This window comes from Salvelinus alpinus, chromosome 13 (assembly GCF_045679555.1).
Source record: "Salvelinus alpinus chromosome 13, SLU_Salpinus.1, whole genome shotgun sequence".
NCBI lineage: Eukaryota > Metazoa > Chordata > Actinopteri > Salmoniformes > Salmonidae > Salvelinus > Salvelinus alpinus.
This window is the reverse complement of record NC_092098.1, coordinates 31812047-31831059: the sequence shown is the minus strand read 5'-3', so window position 1 is coordinate 31831059 and position 19013 is coordinate 31812047. Positions and strand designations below refer to the sequence as shown.

General features: G+C 45.0%; 2 protein-coding genes across 13 annotated transcripts in view; both read left to right on the top strand.

The window, feature by feature from the left end:
* Nucleotides 1-14691, top strand: part of LOC139537562 (ubiquitin carboxyl-terminal hydrolase 28-like) — a 35128-nt gene extending 20437 nt beyond the window's left edge. For 10 of the 12 annotated variants that reach the window (XM_071339016.1, XM_071339015.1, XM_071339011.1 and 7 more), the window contains 10 exons: nt 826-1128; nt 1487-1641; nt 5327-5632; nt 5935-6030; nt 7506-7684; nt 7914-7992; nt 9866-9945; nt 10088-10211; nt 11037-11235; nt 13971-14691. In XM_071339016.1, the coding sequence (XP_071195117.1) occupies nt 826-1128; nt 1487-1641; nt 5327-5632; nt 5935-6030; nt 7506-7684; nt 7914-7992; nt 9866-9945; nt 10088-10211; nt 11037-11235; nt 13971-14146 (1697 nt within the window). In that variant the 3' untranslated portion in view covers nt 14147-14691. The remainder of the gene's footprint in view (nt 1-825; nt 1129-1486; nt 1642-5326; nt 5633-5934; nt 6031-7505; nt 7685-7913; nt 7993-9865; nt 9946-10087; nt 10212-11036; nt 11236-13970) is intronic. The other 2 variants (XM_071339009.1, XM_071339005.1) reach the window with 1 other exon arrangement.
* A 567-nt stretch (nt 14692-15258) lies between these two features.
* LOC139537563 (G protein-activated inward rectifier potassium channel 3-like) lies at nt 15259-18596 on the top strand. Its single transcript, XM_071339017.1, has 4 exons — nt 15259-15358; nt 16480-16736; nt 16893-18102; nt 18283-18596. The coding sequence occupies exons 2-4, from the start codon at nt 16557-16559 to the stop codon at nt 18471-18473; spliced, it is 1581 nt and encodes a 526-aa protein (XP_071195118.1). The 5' UTR covers nt 15259-15358; nt 16480-16556; the 3' UTR covers nt 18474-18596.
* Nucleotides 18597-19013: the final 417 nt, after the last annotated feature.

Here is a 19013-nt window from a genome sequence, read left to right as displayed (position 1 = left end):
CGCATTCTCTGGAGTGAGGAATTACGCTTCACTATCTGGTAGTCCAACGGACGAATCTGGGTTTGGCGGATGCCAGGAGACCTCTACCTGTCCCAATGGATAGTGCCAACTGTAAAGTTTGGTGGAGGAGGTATAATGGTCATGGTTCTTGCTAGGCCCCTTAGGCATACAATGAAATTCTAGACAATTCTGTACTTCCAACTTTCTGGAAACAGTTTGGGGAAGGCCCTTTCCTGTTTCAGGATGACAATCTCCCCGTGCACAAAGCGAGGTCCATACAGAAATGGTTTGTCAAGATCGGTGTGGAAGAACTTGACTGGCCTGCACAAAGCCATGACCTCAACCCCATCAAACACTTTGGGATGAATTGGAACGCCGACTGCGAGCCAGGCCTCATCGCCCAACATCAGTGCCTGACCTCACAAATGCTCTTGTGGCTGAATGGATGCAAGTCCACGCAGCAATGTTCCAACATCTAGTGGAAAGCCTTCCCAGAAGAGTGGAGGCTGTTATAGTAGCAAAGGGGGGACCAACTCCATATTAATGCCCGCGATTTTGGAATGAGATGTTCGACGAGCAGTCCACATACTTTTGGTCATATTGTGTATACCTGCTATATCTGTCAACACTGTAACTGCTTCTCTTGATCTATACATAAATAGATTAATATATTCATGGCCTGACCAGGTGTTAGTTTTTTTTAGACCTGACAGGTTTATCTACATAACGTTTTTCACTGTTTGCTGCTTAGCAGTTTAGGTTACTATTGACTGTTATCAGTTAGCTCATTGTGATTTGTTATATTTATGATATTTATGTCAACAGAGGACACAGATGACGAGACAGGCCAGGTCATGCGGGCCATGGACTCCCTGCCACCCATCCTCAGGCAATACGTGCGCGAGGACAACCGCTGGTTCCAGCAGGAGCTCAAGGAGTGGGAAGACCAGTTCTGCCAGCAGCCACAGGTGGAGCCGGTCTCCCCCACAGCAGCCGTCACCTCCACTCGTGCTCCCAGTAAAGACGACCCAGCAAAACCAGTCCCCCAATCTGGCGCAGCCCAGGAACCCACTGGAGAACAGGAACATGTGGCAGAATCGGTTGTTATACCAGCTGTGGAATCTGGAGGTTGGTCTGGACATGAATGTATATGTCAGGGTTACACCATTCTGGTCTTTGAGGGTGGCTGTGTATACTGGTTTTCATCCTTGTCTTTTAGTCGGATACTAAATTATACGGTCACCACATTTGGCTAAGCACTATTGTCTCTGTCTGTCTGCCGATGGTGAGGAATCAGTTTCCCTCTCCATAAAATTGATCAAGTTAATTAAATTAAATTGTTAAATTAGCACTAGTGAAAAATGTTAACCAGCAGGACTGCAGGATCCTTAATGACTGGAGTTATACCACCTGCTCTATACAGTCTCTAAGATCTGAGTTCTGACTATAGTTGCTTGTTCAACTCATGGTCCTTGTCCTGTTTCAGAGCCAGTCCCAACAAGCCAGCCCCAGTCCCCAGTCCATGTGTCACCGGAGAGTGCTGTCAGCAGCCCAGAGGAGAGCGACCACCAGGCTGTCTCTGTCACGCCAGAGCCCTGCCAACATACCAGTGAGGACGAGGAGGAGCAGCAACACTGTCAGGTGGGCAGGGTGAAAAGAGGGGTCTGGGGTTGTCATATGAGCACCCATTGAATAAATGTAATATACTCTATCTAGGCCACATACACAAATATACCTAGGCCTATATCTCTTACTTCCCTGTTGCATAGTGATAGCTGCTGCTACTGAATGTTTTGGGTGTGACATTAGGGTGACCCATGGGTTCAGTGTGAGATAAACAACATATAAAAAAGAAAAGGGTAGGCCTCCCGAGTGGAGCAGTGGTCTAAGACACTGCATCACAGTTGCTACAGTAGCTGTGCTACTAGAGATCCTGGTTTGAGTCCAGGCTCTGTTGCAGCCGTCCGCGACCGGGATACCCATGGGGCGACACACAATTGGCCCAGCATCGTCCGGGTTAGGGGAGGGTTTGGCCGGCAGGGATGTCCTTGTCCCATCGCACTCTAGCGACTCCTGTGGCGGGCCGGGTACATGCATGCTGACACGGTCACCAGGTGTACAGTGTTTCCTCCGACACATTGGAGGGGTTAAGCAGGCATTCTGTCAAGAAGCAGTGTGGCTTGGTTGGGGCGTGTTTCGGAGGACGCACGGCTCTCGACCTTCGCCTCTCCTGAGTCCGTATGGGAGTTGCAGCGAAGAGACAAAACTGTAATTACCAATTGAATACCACGAAATTGGGGAGAAAAAGGGGTTTATTTGTTGTCTTTATTTTAGACAGTGGCTATGTGTAGTCCAAAGGCAACTGTGTTTACCACTCGGCCAACCAAGTTTTAACGTGAGATTTCACGTGTGAGCTTAATTTTTGTTTTAATATGTCATTTCATACTAGTTGTGTTTGGACAAAGCTACTCTTGTTAATATACTAGTATTTTTAGTATTTTTTCAACTATTTAGCCAAAGCCCCTTTCCCCACATACCACACCCCCCTCCCTGGAGGCGATAAGGCCCTAACAGCCAGTCACTGGACACCCTCCCCCCGCCATCCCAGCAGCATTCCGCATAGTCAGTCCTCAGCTAACTGGTTTATCACTGGGGGATGTTGGGGTGACTCTGTCAAGAGGTTCAGGAGCTGTGACCAGTGACAGGCCTGGTTTTAAATAGAACATGAGCTTTTTATATCCCTTACTGTACTTTACGGTTGGTTAGTTGGAGAGAGTTCTGGTGTGTTCCAGCGACAAGTCGTAGGTTAGTTGCTTGCTCGAACTGATGCTTGTTTTCAGGCCTGTGTAATGTTTTGACAATGCTTCTGTGAATGCTGATGACGTGGCTTTTGACAACATTGAGTGATGAAAGAATCTTGTGAATGTGCATGAAATGTAGGCATATTACCTGTTGACGAGGTTCCGTTGTGATATATAAGTTACTCTTTGTTGTCAGTCTGATAGTAGTATCTGACTGTTAGGTCTAGATTTGACATGCCTTACTCTTAATTTAACTGTAATCGGGTTTTTGTCACATATTCCATTGCTTGCTGGACAGACTACCGTGCCTGGGGAAACGGCAAACTTTAATCATAAATGGTGTACATGCGACCTCTAGTGGTCAATGCATATAGTCCTGAATGAATCCCAATGTAGTGAATCGTTTTGTTTATGGACCTTCATGCACAGTAAATGTACATTTTACAACTCAGTTTATCAATCGAAAGAGGATCCAGTTAGAATTCTTTTTTTTTTTCAATTATACACTGCTCAAAAAAATAAAGGTAACACTTAAACAACACAATGTAACTCCAAGTCAATCACACTTCTGTGAAATCAAACTGTCCACTTAGGAAGCAACACTGATTGACAATAAATTTCACATGCTGTTGTGCAAATGGAATAGACAACAGATGGAAATTATAGGCAATTAGCAAGACACCCCCAATAAAGGAGTGGTTCTTCAGGTGGTGACCACAGACCACTTCTCAGTTACTATGCTTCCTGGCTGATGTTTTGGTCACTTTTGAATGCTGGCGGTGCTTTCACTCTAGTGGTAGCATGAGACGGAGTCTACAACCTACACAAGTGGCTCAGGTAGTGCAGCTCATCCAGGATGGCACATCAATGCGAGCTGTGGCAAGAAGGTTTGCTGTGTCTGTCAGCGTAGTGTCCAGAGCATGGAGGCGCTACCAGGAGACAGGCCGGTACATCAGGAGACGTGGAGGAGGCCGTAGGAGGGCAACAACCCAGCAGCAGGACCGCTACCTCCGCCTTTGTGCAAGGAGGAGCACTGCCAGAGCCCTGCAAAATGACCTCCAGCAGGCCACAAATGTGCATGTGTCAGCATATGGTCTCACAAGGGGTCTGAGGATCTCATCTCGGTACCTAACGGCAGTCAGGCTACCTCTGGCGAGCACATGGAGGGCTGTGCGGCCCCACAAAGAAATGCCACCCCACACCATGACTGACCCACCGCCAAACCGGTCATGCTGGAGGATGTTGCAGGCAGCAGAACGTTCTCCACGGCGTCTCCAGACTCTGTCACGTCTGTCACATCTGCTCATGTGCTCAGTGTGAACCTGCTTTCATCTGTGAAGAGCACAGGGCGCCAGTGGCGAATTTGCCAATCTTGGTGTTCTCTGGCAAATGCCAAACGTCCTGCACGGTGTTGGGCTGTAAGCACAACCCCCACCTGTGGACGTCGGGCCCTCATACCACCCTCATGGAGTCTGTTTCTGACCGTTTGAGCAGACACATGCACATTTGTGGCCTGCTGGAGGTCATTTTGCAGGGCTCTGGCAGTGCTCCTCCTTGCACAAAGGCGGAGGTAGCGGTCCTGCTGCTGGGTTGTTGCCCTCCTACGGCCTCCTCCACGTCTCCTGATATACTGGCCTGTCTCCTGGTAGCGCCTCCATGCTCTGGACACTACGCTGACAGACACAGCAAACCTTCTTGCCACAGCTCGCATTGATGTGCCATCCTGGATGAGCTGCACTACCTGAGCCACTTGTGTGGGTTGTAGACTCCGTCTCATGCTACCACTAGAGTGAAAGCACCACCAGCATTCAAAAGTGACCAAAACATCAGCCAGGAAGCATAGGAACTGAGAAGTGGTCTGTGGTCACCACCTGCAGAACCACTCCTTTATTGGGGGTGTCTTGCTAATTGCCTATAATTTCCACCTTTTGTCTATTCCATTTGCACAACAGCATGTGAAATTTATTGTCAATCAGTGTTGCTTCCTAAGTGGACAGTTTGATTTCACAGAAGTGTGATTGACTTGGAGTTACATTGTGTTGTTTAAGTGTTCCCTTTATTTTTTTGAGCAGTGTATATGCTGTAATTAAGAGTGTGCAACGCTGCCATCAAGGCAAAGGGTGGCTACTTTGAAGAATCTCAAATATAAAATATATTTTGATTTGTTTAACACTTTTTTGGTTACTACATGTTTCCATATGTGTTATTTCATAGTTATGATGTCTTCACTAGTATTCTACTGTACAATGTAGAAAATAGTAAAAATAAAGAAGAACCCATGAATGAGTCGGTGTTCTAAAACCTTTGACTGGTTGTGTGTGTGTGTATATATACTTTCCTGAACCAATACTTGCACTTGACTCCCCCCCCCACCCCCTTCTAGCTTTATTGACAAAAAATGCCCTTTCTATGCCTGTGATTGTTCCCTCCTAGCCATCTTAAGATTAATGCACTAACTGTAAATTGCTCTGGATAAGAGCGTCTGCTAAATGACTAAAACGTTCATGTCAACTTCATATCCCCAGCAGCTCCCCCCACCTCAGTCTCCGAGCCCTGCAGCAGAGATGAGTGGCCAGGCCCAGACTGCAGCTGTGACCCCTGACCCCTCCACAGACGTCACCACTGAGACAGACAGCGAGACTGGGTTCAGAGAGGCAGTGGCGGAAGCTGCAGCAGCACCTGACACCCAGGCAGACGACGAGGATGATCAGGACGCCCCGGCGGCGACCAGAAGCAGGCAGCAGCAACCAGAGAATGTGGTGTCGGAGGTGGAGATCCCCAACGTGGGCAGGATCCTGGTCCGGGCCGACACTGACGGCTACAATGAAGAGGTAGAGAGCCGCTACTAACTTTATTTAACTTACATGAATAAATACAAATTAATAATAATAAATTGAGAGCATGCTGTTCCATGTTACATGGACTTCTATTGGTTTTTGGTTAGAAAATCGTTTAGATACATTTTGGGCAATGATAGTCTTTGGCTGTTGCTTCAAATATGACTATTATAGCTTGCATATATTCAATGAATGGAGACCGCATACATGGATCGCTGAAAGGTGCGTTGCTGCTATAGGAGTTTGTTTGTGTGTGGACTTGCTCTAATTCTTTGTCCTTCTCTGTGGTGTTTAAGATGATGCTAACTCCTGCCATGCAGGGCATCATTATGGCCATAGCCAAAGCCAGACAGGTGTTCGACAAGGACGGCCCTGAGGCTGGCCTCATCAAGGTAAAGTAGGCTGTATCCTTAGTACTCGCTCATTATCATCTCGCTAGTCTATGTCCTTCTACAATGTTATACATGTAAACATTTTGTCTTTCTCCTCTTGTTGAGGTATATGCACATACATAAATGGGAGAGGTAGAGTCTTGGCAGACTTGCGCCATAGGTATTGTTTTCCATAACCGCTCACACTCAGCCGGCTACTTTTTTTCACTTCATAACTTAACTAGGCTTCTTTAATTTAAAAGTTTAAATTCGCTAGTCAGAAAAGTCTGTATAGCCCTCTCCCTCTAGAAAGAACAATATGCATCTTCTAGTCATCTATTGAGTCACCCAAGTCATAGACTGTTCTCTCTGCTACCGCACGGGAAGCGGTACCCGGAGCTTCAAGTCTAGGACCAAAAGGCTCCTTAACAGCTTCTACCCCCAAGCCATAAGACTGCTGAACAATTAATCAAATGGCCACCAGGACTGAAACCCTACCAACTGTGTGACTCAAACATTCTGCCCCCTCCCCTGACAATCCCACCCACAGTGATTGATTGATTGACAGGCCAAACTGTTAAAGGGATAGTTCACCCATTACAAAATGACACATTGGTTTCCTTTCCCTAAGTGTCCACAGCATCGGAGTCAATAAAATACATAATTTGAAGAACAAACATCGTTGTGGCAATTCATATCTAGCAGTAAAGCTGTCAATCTCAAGAGAAGACCGGTTTAATGTTAAAGGGTATCTAACTTGGAAAATTGTCCTGATTATATAGGCCTAGGCCTAGACGATATCCACAACAAGTAGCAACACACTGAATTCATACATTTTAAGTAATTTTTATTGTAAAGTCATAGAAAGCTACTCAGGTTGTTAAAGTAAATTCACGCTGGTGTGCTCCCCCGGACTCCACTTGCCCGGAATTCCCTGGCTGGCTACTTTTTCTAATTGTCTGGCTACTCCATGTACTTATTAAAACCACTTGTTAGAAAAAGTATACTGTTGGGACCTCACACTCCAATCAAGGAGGAGGAAATTAAGATATCATTCACTCTTGTACAGTTTTTTGTAGGATGTTATTTGTACCACACACCTCAGTACCCGACAAAGAACACATAGACACACATACTTACACACACCTCTAACATCCCTCACACACCTCTAACATCCCTCACACCCCTCTAACATCCCTCACACACCTCTAACATCCCTCACACCCCTCTAACATCCCTCACACACCTCTAACATCCCTCACACACCTTTAACATCCCTCACACCCCTCTAACATCCCTCACACCCCTCTAACATCCCTCACACCCCTCTAACATCCCTCACACCCCTCTAACATCCCTCACACCCCTCTAACATCCCTCACACACCTCTAACATCCCTCACACCCCTCTAACATCCCTCACACCCCTCTAACATCCCTCACACCCCTCTAACATCCCTCACACCCCTCTAACATCCCTCACACCCCTCTCCCCAGGCGTTCCAGGAGGAGTACTCCCGTCTGTTTGAGTTGTCTCAGGAGGAGACCACTGCCCAGCAGGACCCGCGCCTGCACCATGCCCTGGTCTACTTCTTCCAGAACCAGGCGCCCAGTCGCGTCATAGAGAGGACCCTGCTGGAGGGCTTCACCGACCGCAACCTCAGCTTCGACGACAGGTCAGTCAGCACAACTTTCGGACATACATTGAAATGTATATTTAAAAACTTCAAATGTGTTCATGTTTTGTCATTTCATTGTAAATGTACTTGCTGCTTTTCTTACAATGATTTGTTGAATAATTAAAAATAATTGATCATCAACATTGTCATCAAGTTGACAGTATTATTCATAGGTATATTGCTGTGGAGCAAATCATCCCTTCCTGTGTCATCACTTCCTGTGTAGGTCCATTAGTATCATGAGAGAGGCCCGTGCCAAACTACGCCTCATCAAGCCAGAGGATATGGATATGGAGGAATATATGGTATGTGTCAATAGTTACGTTTCCCTTAGCCAATCCAGAATCAACCGACAGCGGCATAACTAAGCTAGCTTGTACTGAAGGTTGATCTGATGGTCTAATGAAAGCATAGTAAACTTATTTTCAAACAACCTTTACTGCCAATCCTTTCTTTATTCTCGATTTGGAAGGCACCTGTGTCTTCTAAACGCCTGTTCCCAGTTGCAGGTGGAACTCGGATAACGACACTCTTAGAAATAAGGGTTCCAAAACGGTTCTTTGGCTGTCCCCATAGGAGAACCCTTTTTGGTTCCATGCAGAACCCTTTTTGGTTCCATGCAGAACCCTTTTTTGGTTCCATGCAGAACCTTTTTTGGTTCCATGTAGAATCCTCTATAGAAAAGGCTCTGCATGGAACCCAAAAGGGTTCTACCTGGAACCAAAAGGGTTCTTCAAATGGTTCTCCTATGGGGACAGCCGAAGAACCCTTTTAGGTTCTATATAGCAGCTTTTCTTCTAAGAGTGTAGAGGAATATATATTGTACCAAGTGAGAAATGCCTCTGGCATGTGTGTAGATCTTTGTTTGCGTTGTTGGAATCGCACTGTGTGGCGCGCTGTCATCTTCTATGGCCGCGGCGCTTAGAAATGACTACTTTCAGCAAAGATAATGGGAAATATCGGTCAGCTAAAATGGCGAAGGAACTCCTCACTCTGTGCAAAAAGTGGATTTAATATTTTTTTTATCTGGTTATTGGAGTTCATAATTATTTGCCGATTGGCAGCCAGGCACCGATCATGTCACCAGCATACAAACTTTTACTCACATAAAAATTGTTGGATGGAAACATGGTTACAGAGTATGAATGATTATTACCTCTAAACTCTGATTTTCCACCATTTTGGCCTCACTGACAAGCAGTTTGTTCCACCAATCATAAAGAATCCAAGACAATCAGTGATTAATGGTGCCCTTGTGTCATTTCACATGAGGACAATTTGAGCAAAACTGAATAAAAATGCTTATTTATATTGATCACAAATATAAACGTAACATGTAAAGTGTTGGTCCCATATTTCATGAGCTGAAATAAACGATTCCAGAAATTGTCCATACGCACAAAAAGCTTATTTCTCTCAAATTTTGAGCGCAAATGTGTTTAGATCACGGTTAGTGAGCATTTCTCCTTTGCCAAGATAATCCATCCACCTAACAGGTGTGGCATATCAAGAAGCTAATTAAACAGCATGAACATTACACAGGTGCACCTTGTCCTGGGAACAATAAAAGGCCACTCTAAAATGTGTAGTTTTGTAACACAACACAATACCACAGATGTGATGCTGACTGCAGGAATATCCACCAGAGCTGTTGCCAGATAATTTATTCATTTCTCTACCATAAGTCGCCTCCAACGTCATTTTAGAGAATTTGGCAGTACTTCCAACTCTTCACAACCACAGACCACTTGTAACCACGCCAGCCCAGGTTCTCCACATCCGGCTTCTTCACCTGTGGGATCATCTGAGGGGGTGCTGAGGCATATTTCTGTCTGTAATAAAGCCCTTTTGTGTGGAAAACCTCATTCTGATTGGCTGGGCCTAGCTCCCCCGTGGGTGGTCCTATGCCCTCCCAAGCCCACCCATGGCTGCACCCTTGCCCAATCATGTGAAATCCATAGATTAGGGACTAATTCATTTATTTCAATTGATCGATTTCCTTATATGAACTGTAACTCAGTAAAATTTTAGAATTTGTTGCATTACACAAGCATTGATGAATGATGGAAGGAGCCAGGTACTGTATATTATCTACACCGAAACTCTAGGTAGACATTTTTCTCCATTGGAAACCAGCCCAAACTTGAATTGAATGTGTCTGTGTGCTCTTCTCCTCAGCAATGGCATGATGACTACAGCCTATTCCGGACAGTGTTTGTCTACCTGCTGACGGGCCTGGAACAGTACCAGCATGGAAAGTAAGTGTTGTCATGGCAACTGGGGCCCTGCCCCTACATGATCAGCCTATATGGTGGTTTGAGTGAGTGGGCTGACTGTCTTATGTGATGTCATCAGTGGGCTGACGTGTCATGACGTAATATCATCATTGTGTTCCACCAGGGTGCGCGAGGCGCTGAATTACCTCAACCACGCCTACAAAGACAACGCCATGCTACTGAGGAGAGGGGAGAAGAGAGGGATGGAGCAGTCGCTTATTGCATTTTACAGGAGGAGGTGTCTCAAAGTGAGTGCTACTGATGATACAGATGCTCACTTTGAAAGTTTAAAAAAGATTTTGGACATGAGACTGATGTTGTCAGTTGGGAATATAGAATTATGTATATTATAGGTAATATATAATATATAATGTATATTAAATGTTAATAATATAGGGAATAATAAGCTAAACTTCAGTGTGAGTAAAAAAATTCATAGGGCTGGAGTTAAATAGCCCTGCTATATAGTATAATAAAACTTTATGCGTGTATAGACTACTTATCTCAAGACTAATAATTCACATTTCCTGTTCTGCAGGGTTATTTCCCTTCTGTAGCAAACTGGCTCAAATTAAGATCCTACATCTGTATGCAGATGACACCATCTATAGCACTGCTCCCACACTAGATGAGGCATTTCTCAAATTGCAGGAAGCGTTTGTTGTCCAACATAACCTCTTTCAGTTCAAATTGATCTTAAATGCAGAGAACTAATGGAATTCTCCAGATCAAGAAAGCAACCCCCTTCTCTGCCTCAGTCACTTTGCAAAATGAACCAATAGAGGTGGTGTCATTATACAAGTACTTGGGATTTCACCTTGATGAAGCTCTGTATTTTAAGCCCCACATTCAACAGCTCACTAAAATTGTTGCATTTATTTAGGAACAAGTCTTGTTTTTCATTTCAAGCTAGAAAATACCTGGTTGCAGCCACTTTTTTGTGTTTGTTATGGGGTTAATTTGTACATGAATTCCCAAGGATCTTAACCGGAAAACACAAACTATCCAAAGAGACTCCATAGTGACACTGCACCTGCATATCCCCTGTTCTCCCCCTTCTGCCCCCTTCCTAGGAGATGAATGACAACGCGGCCACCCTGTTCAGGAGCGGCGAGGTGAGCGACATGGAGGAGGGCATGATCATCATGAACGAGGCGGTCATCCCCTGCATGCACCTGATGAGCCGGCCGGACATGGTTAGCCAGGAAGACCTGGACACCATGGAGGCTGTACGCAGCCACTGGTGCTCTTACCTGGGAGTAGACCTGGATGGTGAGGACAGGGGAAGAGGTTTTTACTGGGCTTTATCCAAGATGTGTTAAATATATGCAAAGGTATGTGGACATCCCTTCAAATTAGTGGATTCGGCTATTTCAGCCACACCCGTTGCTGACAGGTGTATAAAATCGATTACAAAGCCATGCAATCGCCATAGACAAACATTGGCAGTAGAATGGCCTTACTGAAGAGCTCAATGACTTTCAACGTGGCACCATCATAGGATGCCATCTCTCCAACAAGTAAGTTTGTCACATTTCTGCCCTGCAAGAGCTGACCCAGTCAACTGTAAGTGCTGTTATTGGGAAATGGAAACGTCTAGGAGCAACAACGTCTCAGTCGCAAAGTGGTAGGCCACACAAGCTCACAGAACGGGACCGCCAAGTCCTGAAGAGGGTAGCGAGTGAAAGTCTGTCCTCGGTTACAACACTCACTACCGAGTTCAAAAACTGCCTCTGGAAGCAACGTCAGCACAAGAACTGTTCGTTGGGCGATTCATGAAATGGGTTTCCATGGCCGAGCAGCCGCACACATGCCTAGATCACCATGCGCAATGGCCAGCATCGGCAGGAGTGGTGTTAAAGCTTGCCACCATTGGACTCTGGAGCAGTGGAAACACATTCTCTGGAGTGATGAATCGAGCTTCACAATCTGTCAGTCCGACAGACGAATCTGGGTTTCGCGGATGCCAGGAGAACTCTATCTGCCCCAATGCATAGTGCCAGTTTGGTGGTGGAAGAATAATGGTCTGGACCTGTTTTTGATGGTTCAGGCTAGGCCCCTTAGTTCCAGTGAAGGGAACTCTTAACACTATTGCATACAATGACATTCTAGACGATTCTGTGCTTCCAACTTTGTGGCAACAGTTTGGGGAAGGCCCTTGCCTGTTTCAGCATGCCAATGCCCTAGTGCACAATGAGGTCCATACAGAATTAGTTTGTCGAGATCGGTGTGGAAGAACTTGACTGGCCTGCACAGATCCCTGACCTAAACCAATGTGTTAGCATGTACAGTTGAAGTCGGAAGTTTACATACACTTAGGTTGGAGTCATTAAAACTCGTTTTCAACCACCACACAAATTTCTTGTTAACAAACTATAGTTTTGGCAAGTCGGTTAGGACATCTACTTTGTGCATGACACAAGTAATTTTTCCAACAATTGTTAACAGACAGATTATTTCACTGATAATTCACTGTATCACAATTCCAGTGCGTCAGAAGTTTACATACACTAAGTTGACTGTGCCTTTAAACAGCTTGGAAAATTCCAGAAAATTATGTCATGGCTTTAAGAAGCTTCTGATAAGCTAATTGACATAATTTGAGTCAATTGGAGGTGGACCTGTGGATGTATTTCAAGGCCTACCTTCAAACTCAGTGCCTCTTTGCTTGACATCATGGGAAAATCAAAAGAAATCAGCCAAGACCTCAGAAAAAATAATTGTAGACCTCCACAAGTCTGGTTCATCCTTGGGAGCAATTTCCAAACACCTGAAGGTACCACATTCATCTGTACAAACAATAGTACGCAAGTATAAACACCATGGGACCACACAGTCATCATACCGCTCAGGAAGAAGACACGTTCTGTCTCCTAGAGATGAACGTACTTTGGTGCGAAAAGTGCAAATCAATCCCAGAACAACAGCAAAGGACCTTGTGAAGATGCTGGAGGAAACAGGTACAAAAGTATCTATTTCCACAGTAAAACGAGTCCTATATCGACATAACCTGAAAGGCCGCTCAGCAAGGAAGAAGCCACTGCTCCAAAACCGCCATAAAAAAAGCCAAACTACAGTTTGCAACTGCACATGGGGACAAAGTTCGTACTTTTGGAGAAATGTCCTCTGGTCTGATGAAACAAAAATAGAACTGTTTGGCCATAATGACCATCGTTATGTTTGGAGGAAAAAGGGGGAGGCTCACAAGCGGAAGAACACCATACCAACCGTGAAGCAAGGGGGTGGCAGCATCATGTTGTGGGGGTGCTTTGCTGCAGGAGGGACTGGTGCGCTTCACAAAATAGATGGCGTCATGAGGGAAGAAAATGATGTGGATATATTGAAACAACATCAAGACATCAGTCAGGAAGTTAAAGCTTGGTCGCAAATGGGTCTTCCAAATGGACAATGACCCCAAGCATACTTCCAAAGTTGCGGCAACATGGCTTAATGACAACAAAGTCAAGGTATTGGAGTGGCCATCACAAAGCCCTGACCTCAATCCAATAGAAAATTTGTGTGCAGAACTGAAAAGCGTGTGCGAGCAAGGGTGCCTAAACCTGACGCAGTTACACCAGCTCTGTCAGGAGGAATGTGCCAAAATTCACCCAACTTATTGTGGGAAGCTTGTGGAAGGCTACCTGAAACGTTAAACAATATAAAGGCAATGCTACCAAATACTAATTGAGTGTATGTAAACTTCTGACCCACTGGGAATGTGATGAAAGAAATAAAAGCTGAAATAAATCATTCTCTCTACTACTATTATTCTGACATTTCACATTCTTAAAATAAAGTGGTGATCCTAACTGACCTAAGACAGGAAATTGTTCCTAGGATTAAATGTCAAGAATTGTGAACTGAGTTTAATGTATTTGGCTAAAGTGTATGTAAACGTTCGACTTCAACTGTATCTCTTGCTCACCTGGCAGTCTTAACTGTATTTTACTCCTCTCATGGAAGCTCTAAGTCTTTCTCTCCCTCTCACCCCTTCCACTCCTTTTCAGACTCCCTACAGGAGAAGCTGGGTGAGTTTCTGCCCAGGGTTCTGGACTGCTCAACAGAGATGGTGGTTCTAAAAGATCCACCAACAGTGCGCTCCAAAGTGCCCCATGACCTGTGCAGCCGCCTGGCCGCCATCATGGAGTCTATCACCAACACCTCTGTGGTCGCCGTCAAGTAAGGTCAAGGGGTCAGAGGTCAGCTTCTGAGAATAAGTGTCAAGGCCCGTACGCCAGCCAACGGCCGCTAACGTTTTTATCCTGATGTAGAGTTGACAAACACTGGATTTTTGCCTAGTATTGCAAAGCAGTTTTTTATATTACTTTTTAATGTGCTTTTACCATATTTTTCTAAACTGGAAAATGTTGTAGATTCTGAGTGACTTGAGGCAGAGCGTATACGCTCATATGATACTCACAGAGACATCAAGGAGAGTTGGAGAGATTTCTTTATTATGCATTATTAAGGTATTAGTGCTTTGAACCTATGCAGGTGTGTTTTAAGAAAGTGAAAACACAGAAAGAGTATTTTTATAGTTTCTTAGATATTTTACATGTATCATGATGAATTAGGATTGCCGTGAGCGTAGAAATTCAGTTTCCTTTGTCCAAACCTATCTTGTTTTGTATTCTCTTGTTTATATATGTAAGCCTTTCCTTCCACTCCTCTGATTTCCACTTGTTGAAACCTGTATTGACGCTCAATAAACTTTCAAACTTTCTGTTATTTTTGTTGTTCTTTTCTCCTTGCTTTGCTCTCTAGTCTTCTTTTGTGTCTGTCCCCTTTTTTCAATCTATATTTCTGATATATTATGCAAACCTTTTTTCAATCTATATTTCTGATATATTATGCAAACCTTTTTTCAATCTATATTTCTGTCTTTCACCTTACAACACCCCTTGTCTCTCTCTCTCTCACACACACACACACACACACACACACACACACACACACACACACACACACACACACACACACACACACACACACACACACACACACACACACACAGAGAAAACAATATTGATTGTCCAACGACCAACTTAACATTTCTGTACTGTGCATTGTGTTTGTTGTTTATTTGTCACTTCCCATGGTGCCGTACTACTTCCTGTACAGCTCGCCAGCCCTGCTGACCCCATGAGAAGATAAACAGCTGACCTCCCTGTGTGAGCAGACGGAGGTGAGGGGGGAGTGTGGGACAGCCCCCTCTGGTCCGCAGCTGGACAGCAGGCATCCTGCCAGTTCGCCTTGACATCACTGGGAGAGAAACCACAGCACCAGCTTCACCACAAAAAGCCATCCCGCTTGTATTTATTTTTGATAGCTCCTTGTTATCTCTCCAGTGGAAGATGATCCCAAACTGAGAACAACTACTGGCATCTCTATTCAGGTATGGTTTAGTTTGTTGTCTTTCTTTTGGCAGTTAGTTATGATGACTCTCCTTAATGTACAGACATACATACCTCCATCCCTTACTTTCCCTCTCTGTTTGTGTTTGTATAGTTTCCCAGGTTGTTCTAGCACATTTCTTCTGGTGTTGGTCTGGTTATAAGGATGTTGTTTTAAGGTTGCAACTGAAAAAAGCAAAGAGTGAATTGTTTTACAATATTATGTAACTTTTAGGAATGGGCTACACATCTCAGAATTGGTGAAGCCCATCTGTGTAAAATCAACACATTTACAAAGAAGATGTTGTTCAACATTAGCTGCACATCAAACATGTATTATCACAACTATTCTACAGATAAGATGTAATGAGATATCTCTAGTTTTTCCTGTACAGAAAAACATTTGGAGTGCAATTAGTACTGTTGATTACAATGCCTTGGGCAGTTCATGGTCTGCTGCACTCTGGAGTCAGAGTCGATATTGATGTGGTCCTGAAATCCTGCACGCAGCGCAGCACGTCTGCCGCTACGAGCTGTTTTTGCGGTCCAGTAGGGGAGATAGTGAGTGACAACACGAACAGAAACAGTGACAACAAGAAATCGAGATTTGCCCGGGGTTTATTTGGCCACATCTGGGCAAATCAATTATCTAAGCCCTCGTAAGTAAGAGTAAAACCGTAATCTCCTCAAATCCATCACCATGCGCCTTGGTTGTTACCAGATTAATTTAGAGGATCAATCGTAATCCCTATAGTTTAATTATATCCAGCAGAGACCGATGATATCACACGACGTAAGTCAGATTGGTACGATCTGAAAGTTGTTGGGGGCAGGGGAGGAGAGGGGGAGGAATGATGTAAGAATGTATCCTGAGGAGAGGGAACCATCTGTTGAAAGAACACCCTCAGCGTATCAGAGATCTGGCATACACCCACTGACCCACAGCTGGATTTAGCCTACTAACAATCCCTGAACTATGAAATATGACTGTCCATAATCAGAATATAAGGAGTTAAGTTCCACCAGTATTACTTGGTGGAAGAGTTTCATTTAGTCTCTTTCCTTTGTAGTGGTGGTTGATAATTGTGTGTCAACTCTCAATCGGATTCTATTGCTTCAACAGGAACAAGAAATCAACTTTCTGGGCCCTCGGTAGTTCAACTGCCACACAGAGCACAGGAATCTACAGTAGTCTTGTTGATGGCTTTCACCATGATGTGCAGCAGGGTGACATTACACGAGCCCCATAACGGTGACTACAGGAGTCCTATGAGAATTGACCCCCGCAGGAACTCAATTCCACCAGCACAGACTCTCACAGCCAAACACCTCCCTAGACCACCCCCAGAATCAACATGCTTCACCCCATATCCAAAGAGGGTACCTATTGCAGAGTCAATTTTGTTCATTTGTGTTTTGGGATATTGTTCAGTGGGTTGTGTTGACACTGGATACTGTTTCCAACACAAATACATTGTAGATCATGTATGTAATGTATGAGTCAGTCAATTAATTGTTCTAACATATTTTTTTCAGGTTGCAGCAAAAACCAACATGGCTTTGACAATGCTCCACTCCACAAGGATCTCTCTCATCCCCAGCTCAAATAACAACAACTATGACAACTTCCCAGTTCTCTCACCCCAGCCAGCCCCCTCTGCATCCCCCCAGCCACAGCCCCAGAGCCCTGGCCCCCATCAGGTTGTTGCAGGATTGATCAGCCAGGAGGTAGACACCTGCCAGTACATCATCCCAACTGAGGAGCCAGCCACTTCTCACCGTGGACGCCACCTCAAGCGTTTCAGCTCCAGGTGGTACTCAGGCGCTCCCTTTGGTGGCCCCTTTGGTAGCACCCGTAGCTCCGCCCATGGCACAAGTGGTGAGAACAAGCCCCACAAGCCACACTGCAAACTCCTAGGTGACGAGAGGCCAAGTTATGGCACAGCCAACAAGCAGCGTCAGCGCTACGTCACCAAAGACGGGAAGTGTCGGGTCAACCTGGGCCCTATCGAGGACAAGAGCCGTTTCCTCTTGGACATCTTCACCACTCTGGTGGACTTGAAGTACCGTTGGTTCCTCTTTGTTTTCACCATGTGCTACGTTGTCACGTGGGTGGCCTTTGCCGAGATCTACTTCCTAGACGCCTGGCTGCGGGATGACGTGGCCCACGTCCACGACCCTCAATGGCAGCCGTGCTTCGAGAATGTGGACAGTTTCATCTCCGCCCTGCTTCTGTCGGTGGAGAGCCAGAGGACCATTGGCTATGGCTCCAGATTGGTGACGGCCAACTGCATGGAGGGTGTGGTTCTCCTCATGGCCCAGTCTATCATTGGCTCCATCATCGATGCCCTCATGGTTGGCTGTATGTTCGTCAAGATCTCCCGGCCTCAGAAAAGAGCCCAGACTCTGATCTTCAGCAAGCACTGTGTCATATCGGAGCGCGATGAGAAACTCTGCCTCCTCTTCCGCATCGGAGACCTGAGGGCGAGTCACATGGTGGACGCCAAGATACGAGCCAAGTTGATCAAGTCCAGACAGACCAAGGAAGGGGAGTTCATACCACTGGAGCAGTCAGAGATCAACCTGGGCTACGATACCGGAGGAGACAGGCTCCTGTTGGTCGAGCCACAGACCATCACACATGTCATCAACGAGAGCAGCCCCTTCTGGGAAATAGGGGCTGAGCGTCTGACAAGGGAGAGATTTGAGATCATCATCATTCTGGAGGGAATCGTGGAGGCGTCAGGTTGGTTAGCTTTGAATGTTAGAATGTGACCTCAAATTATATCTAAAATCATTCGAAAAAAATGTAATGCCATCATGTCTGTGACTGTAGCATAAGAGATAGATATGTAAAGATTAAACGTCTCATAAATGCCTTGCTGTACAAAATGTGGGGAAAAATGTGGTCTCTTCTGTGTTGTAGGTATGATATGCCAAGCCAGAACCTCCTACACTGAGGACGAGATTCTGTGGGGCCACCGATTTGAATCCTGCATGTCTCTGGAAAAGGGGTCTTACCGGGTGGACCGTGGTGCATTTGACAAAACCTTCACAGTACAAACCCCCACCCTTAGTGCTAAAGAGAAGAGTGATGAAAAAGAAGTCCTCTTTTAGATAATAGAACTGTACTATTCACACTGAGCAAACAGCCCTTGTATTAATAGAATTTAAAGGCCAAGTTCCCTGTGAATGCCCTTAGTTCCCTGCCCTCCCTGAGACAAACTTTCCTGTTGTCTCTAATATTGTGGACAAACATTCTTCAAAAGAGTAAGACTTATACATTCGCATGATAATCTACACCCTCAACCAGAATTTGAACTGTGTTTACAGGGACAGCATTCATGTGGGTGATTTACACAGAAGTTAGTGTAGTAATGAGTATGCAGCCATGACTCCGTGCTTTGTTAGATTACAATACTGTTTATGTGTCTGTGTGTCTAGTTTATAGTTCATAATGGATAGTTGTAGTTCATTATGCATACATTTGTAAACTGCTACCTCTCAAATCATAGAAATATGGAGCCAATCATTATAGGTGTTGAAACTGCTTCCCTCTTGTTTTTGTCAGGATTTTTGTTGTTTTGAAAGGTTAAATCTGTAGTCTGTTTTAAATCACAATGTCACATGTATTTCATAGTGATTGTGAATTCATGA

Coding starts and splice junctions, on each gene's coding strand:
- LOC139537563 (XM_071339017.1), top strand. CDS start 16,557: ATGGCTTTCACCATGATGTGCAGCAGGGTGACATTACACGAGCCCCAT. Junction 16,737..16,892: donor TCACCCCATATCCAAAGAGG/GTACCTATTGCA, acceptor TATTTTTTTCAG/GTTGCAGCAAAAACCAACAT. Junction 18,103..18,282: donor GGGAATCGTGGAGGCGTCAG/GTTGGTTAGCTT, acceptor TCTGTGTTGTAG/GTATGATATGCCAAGCCAGA.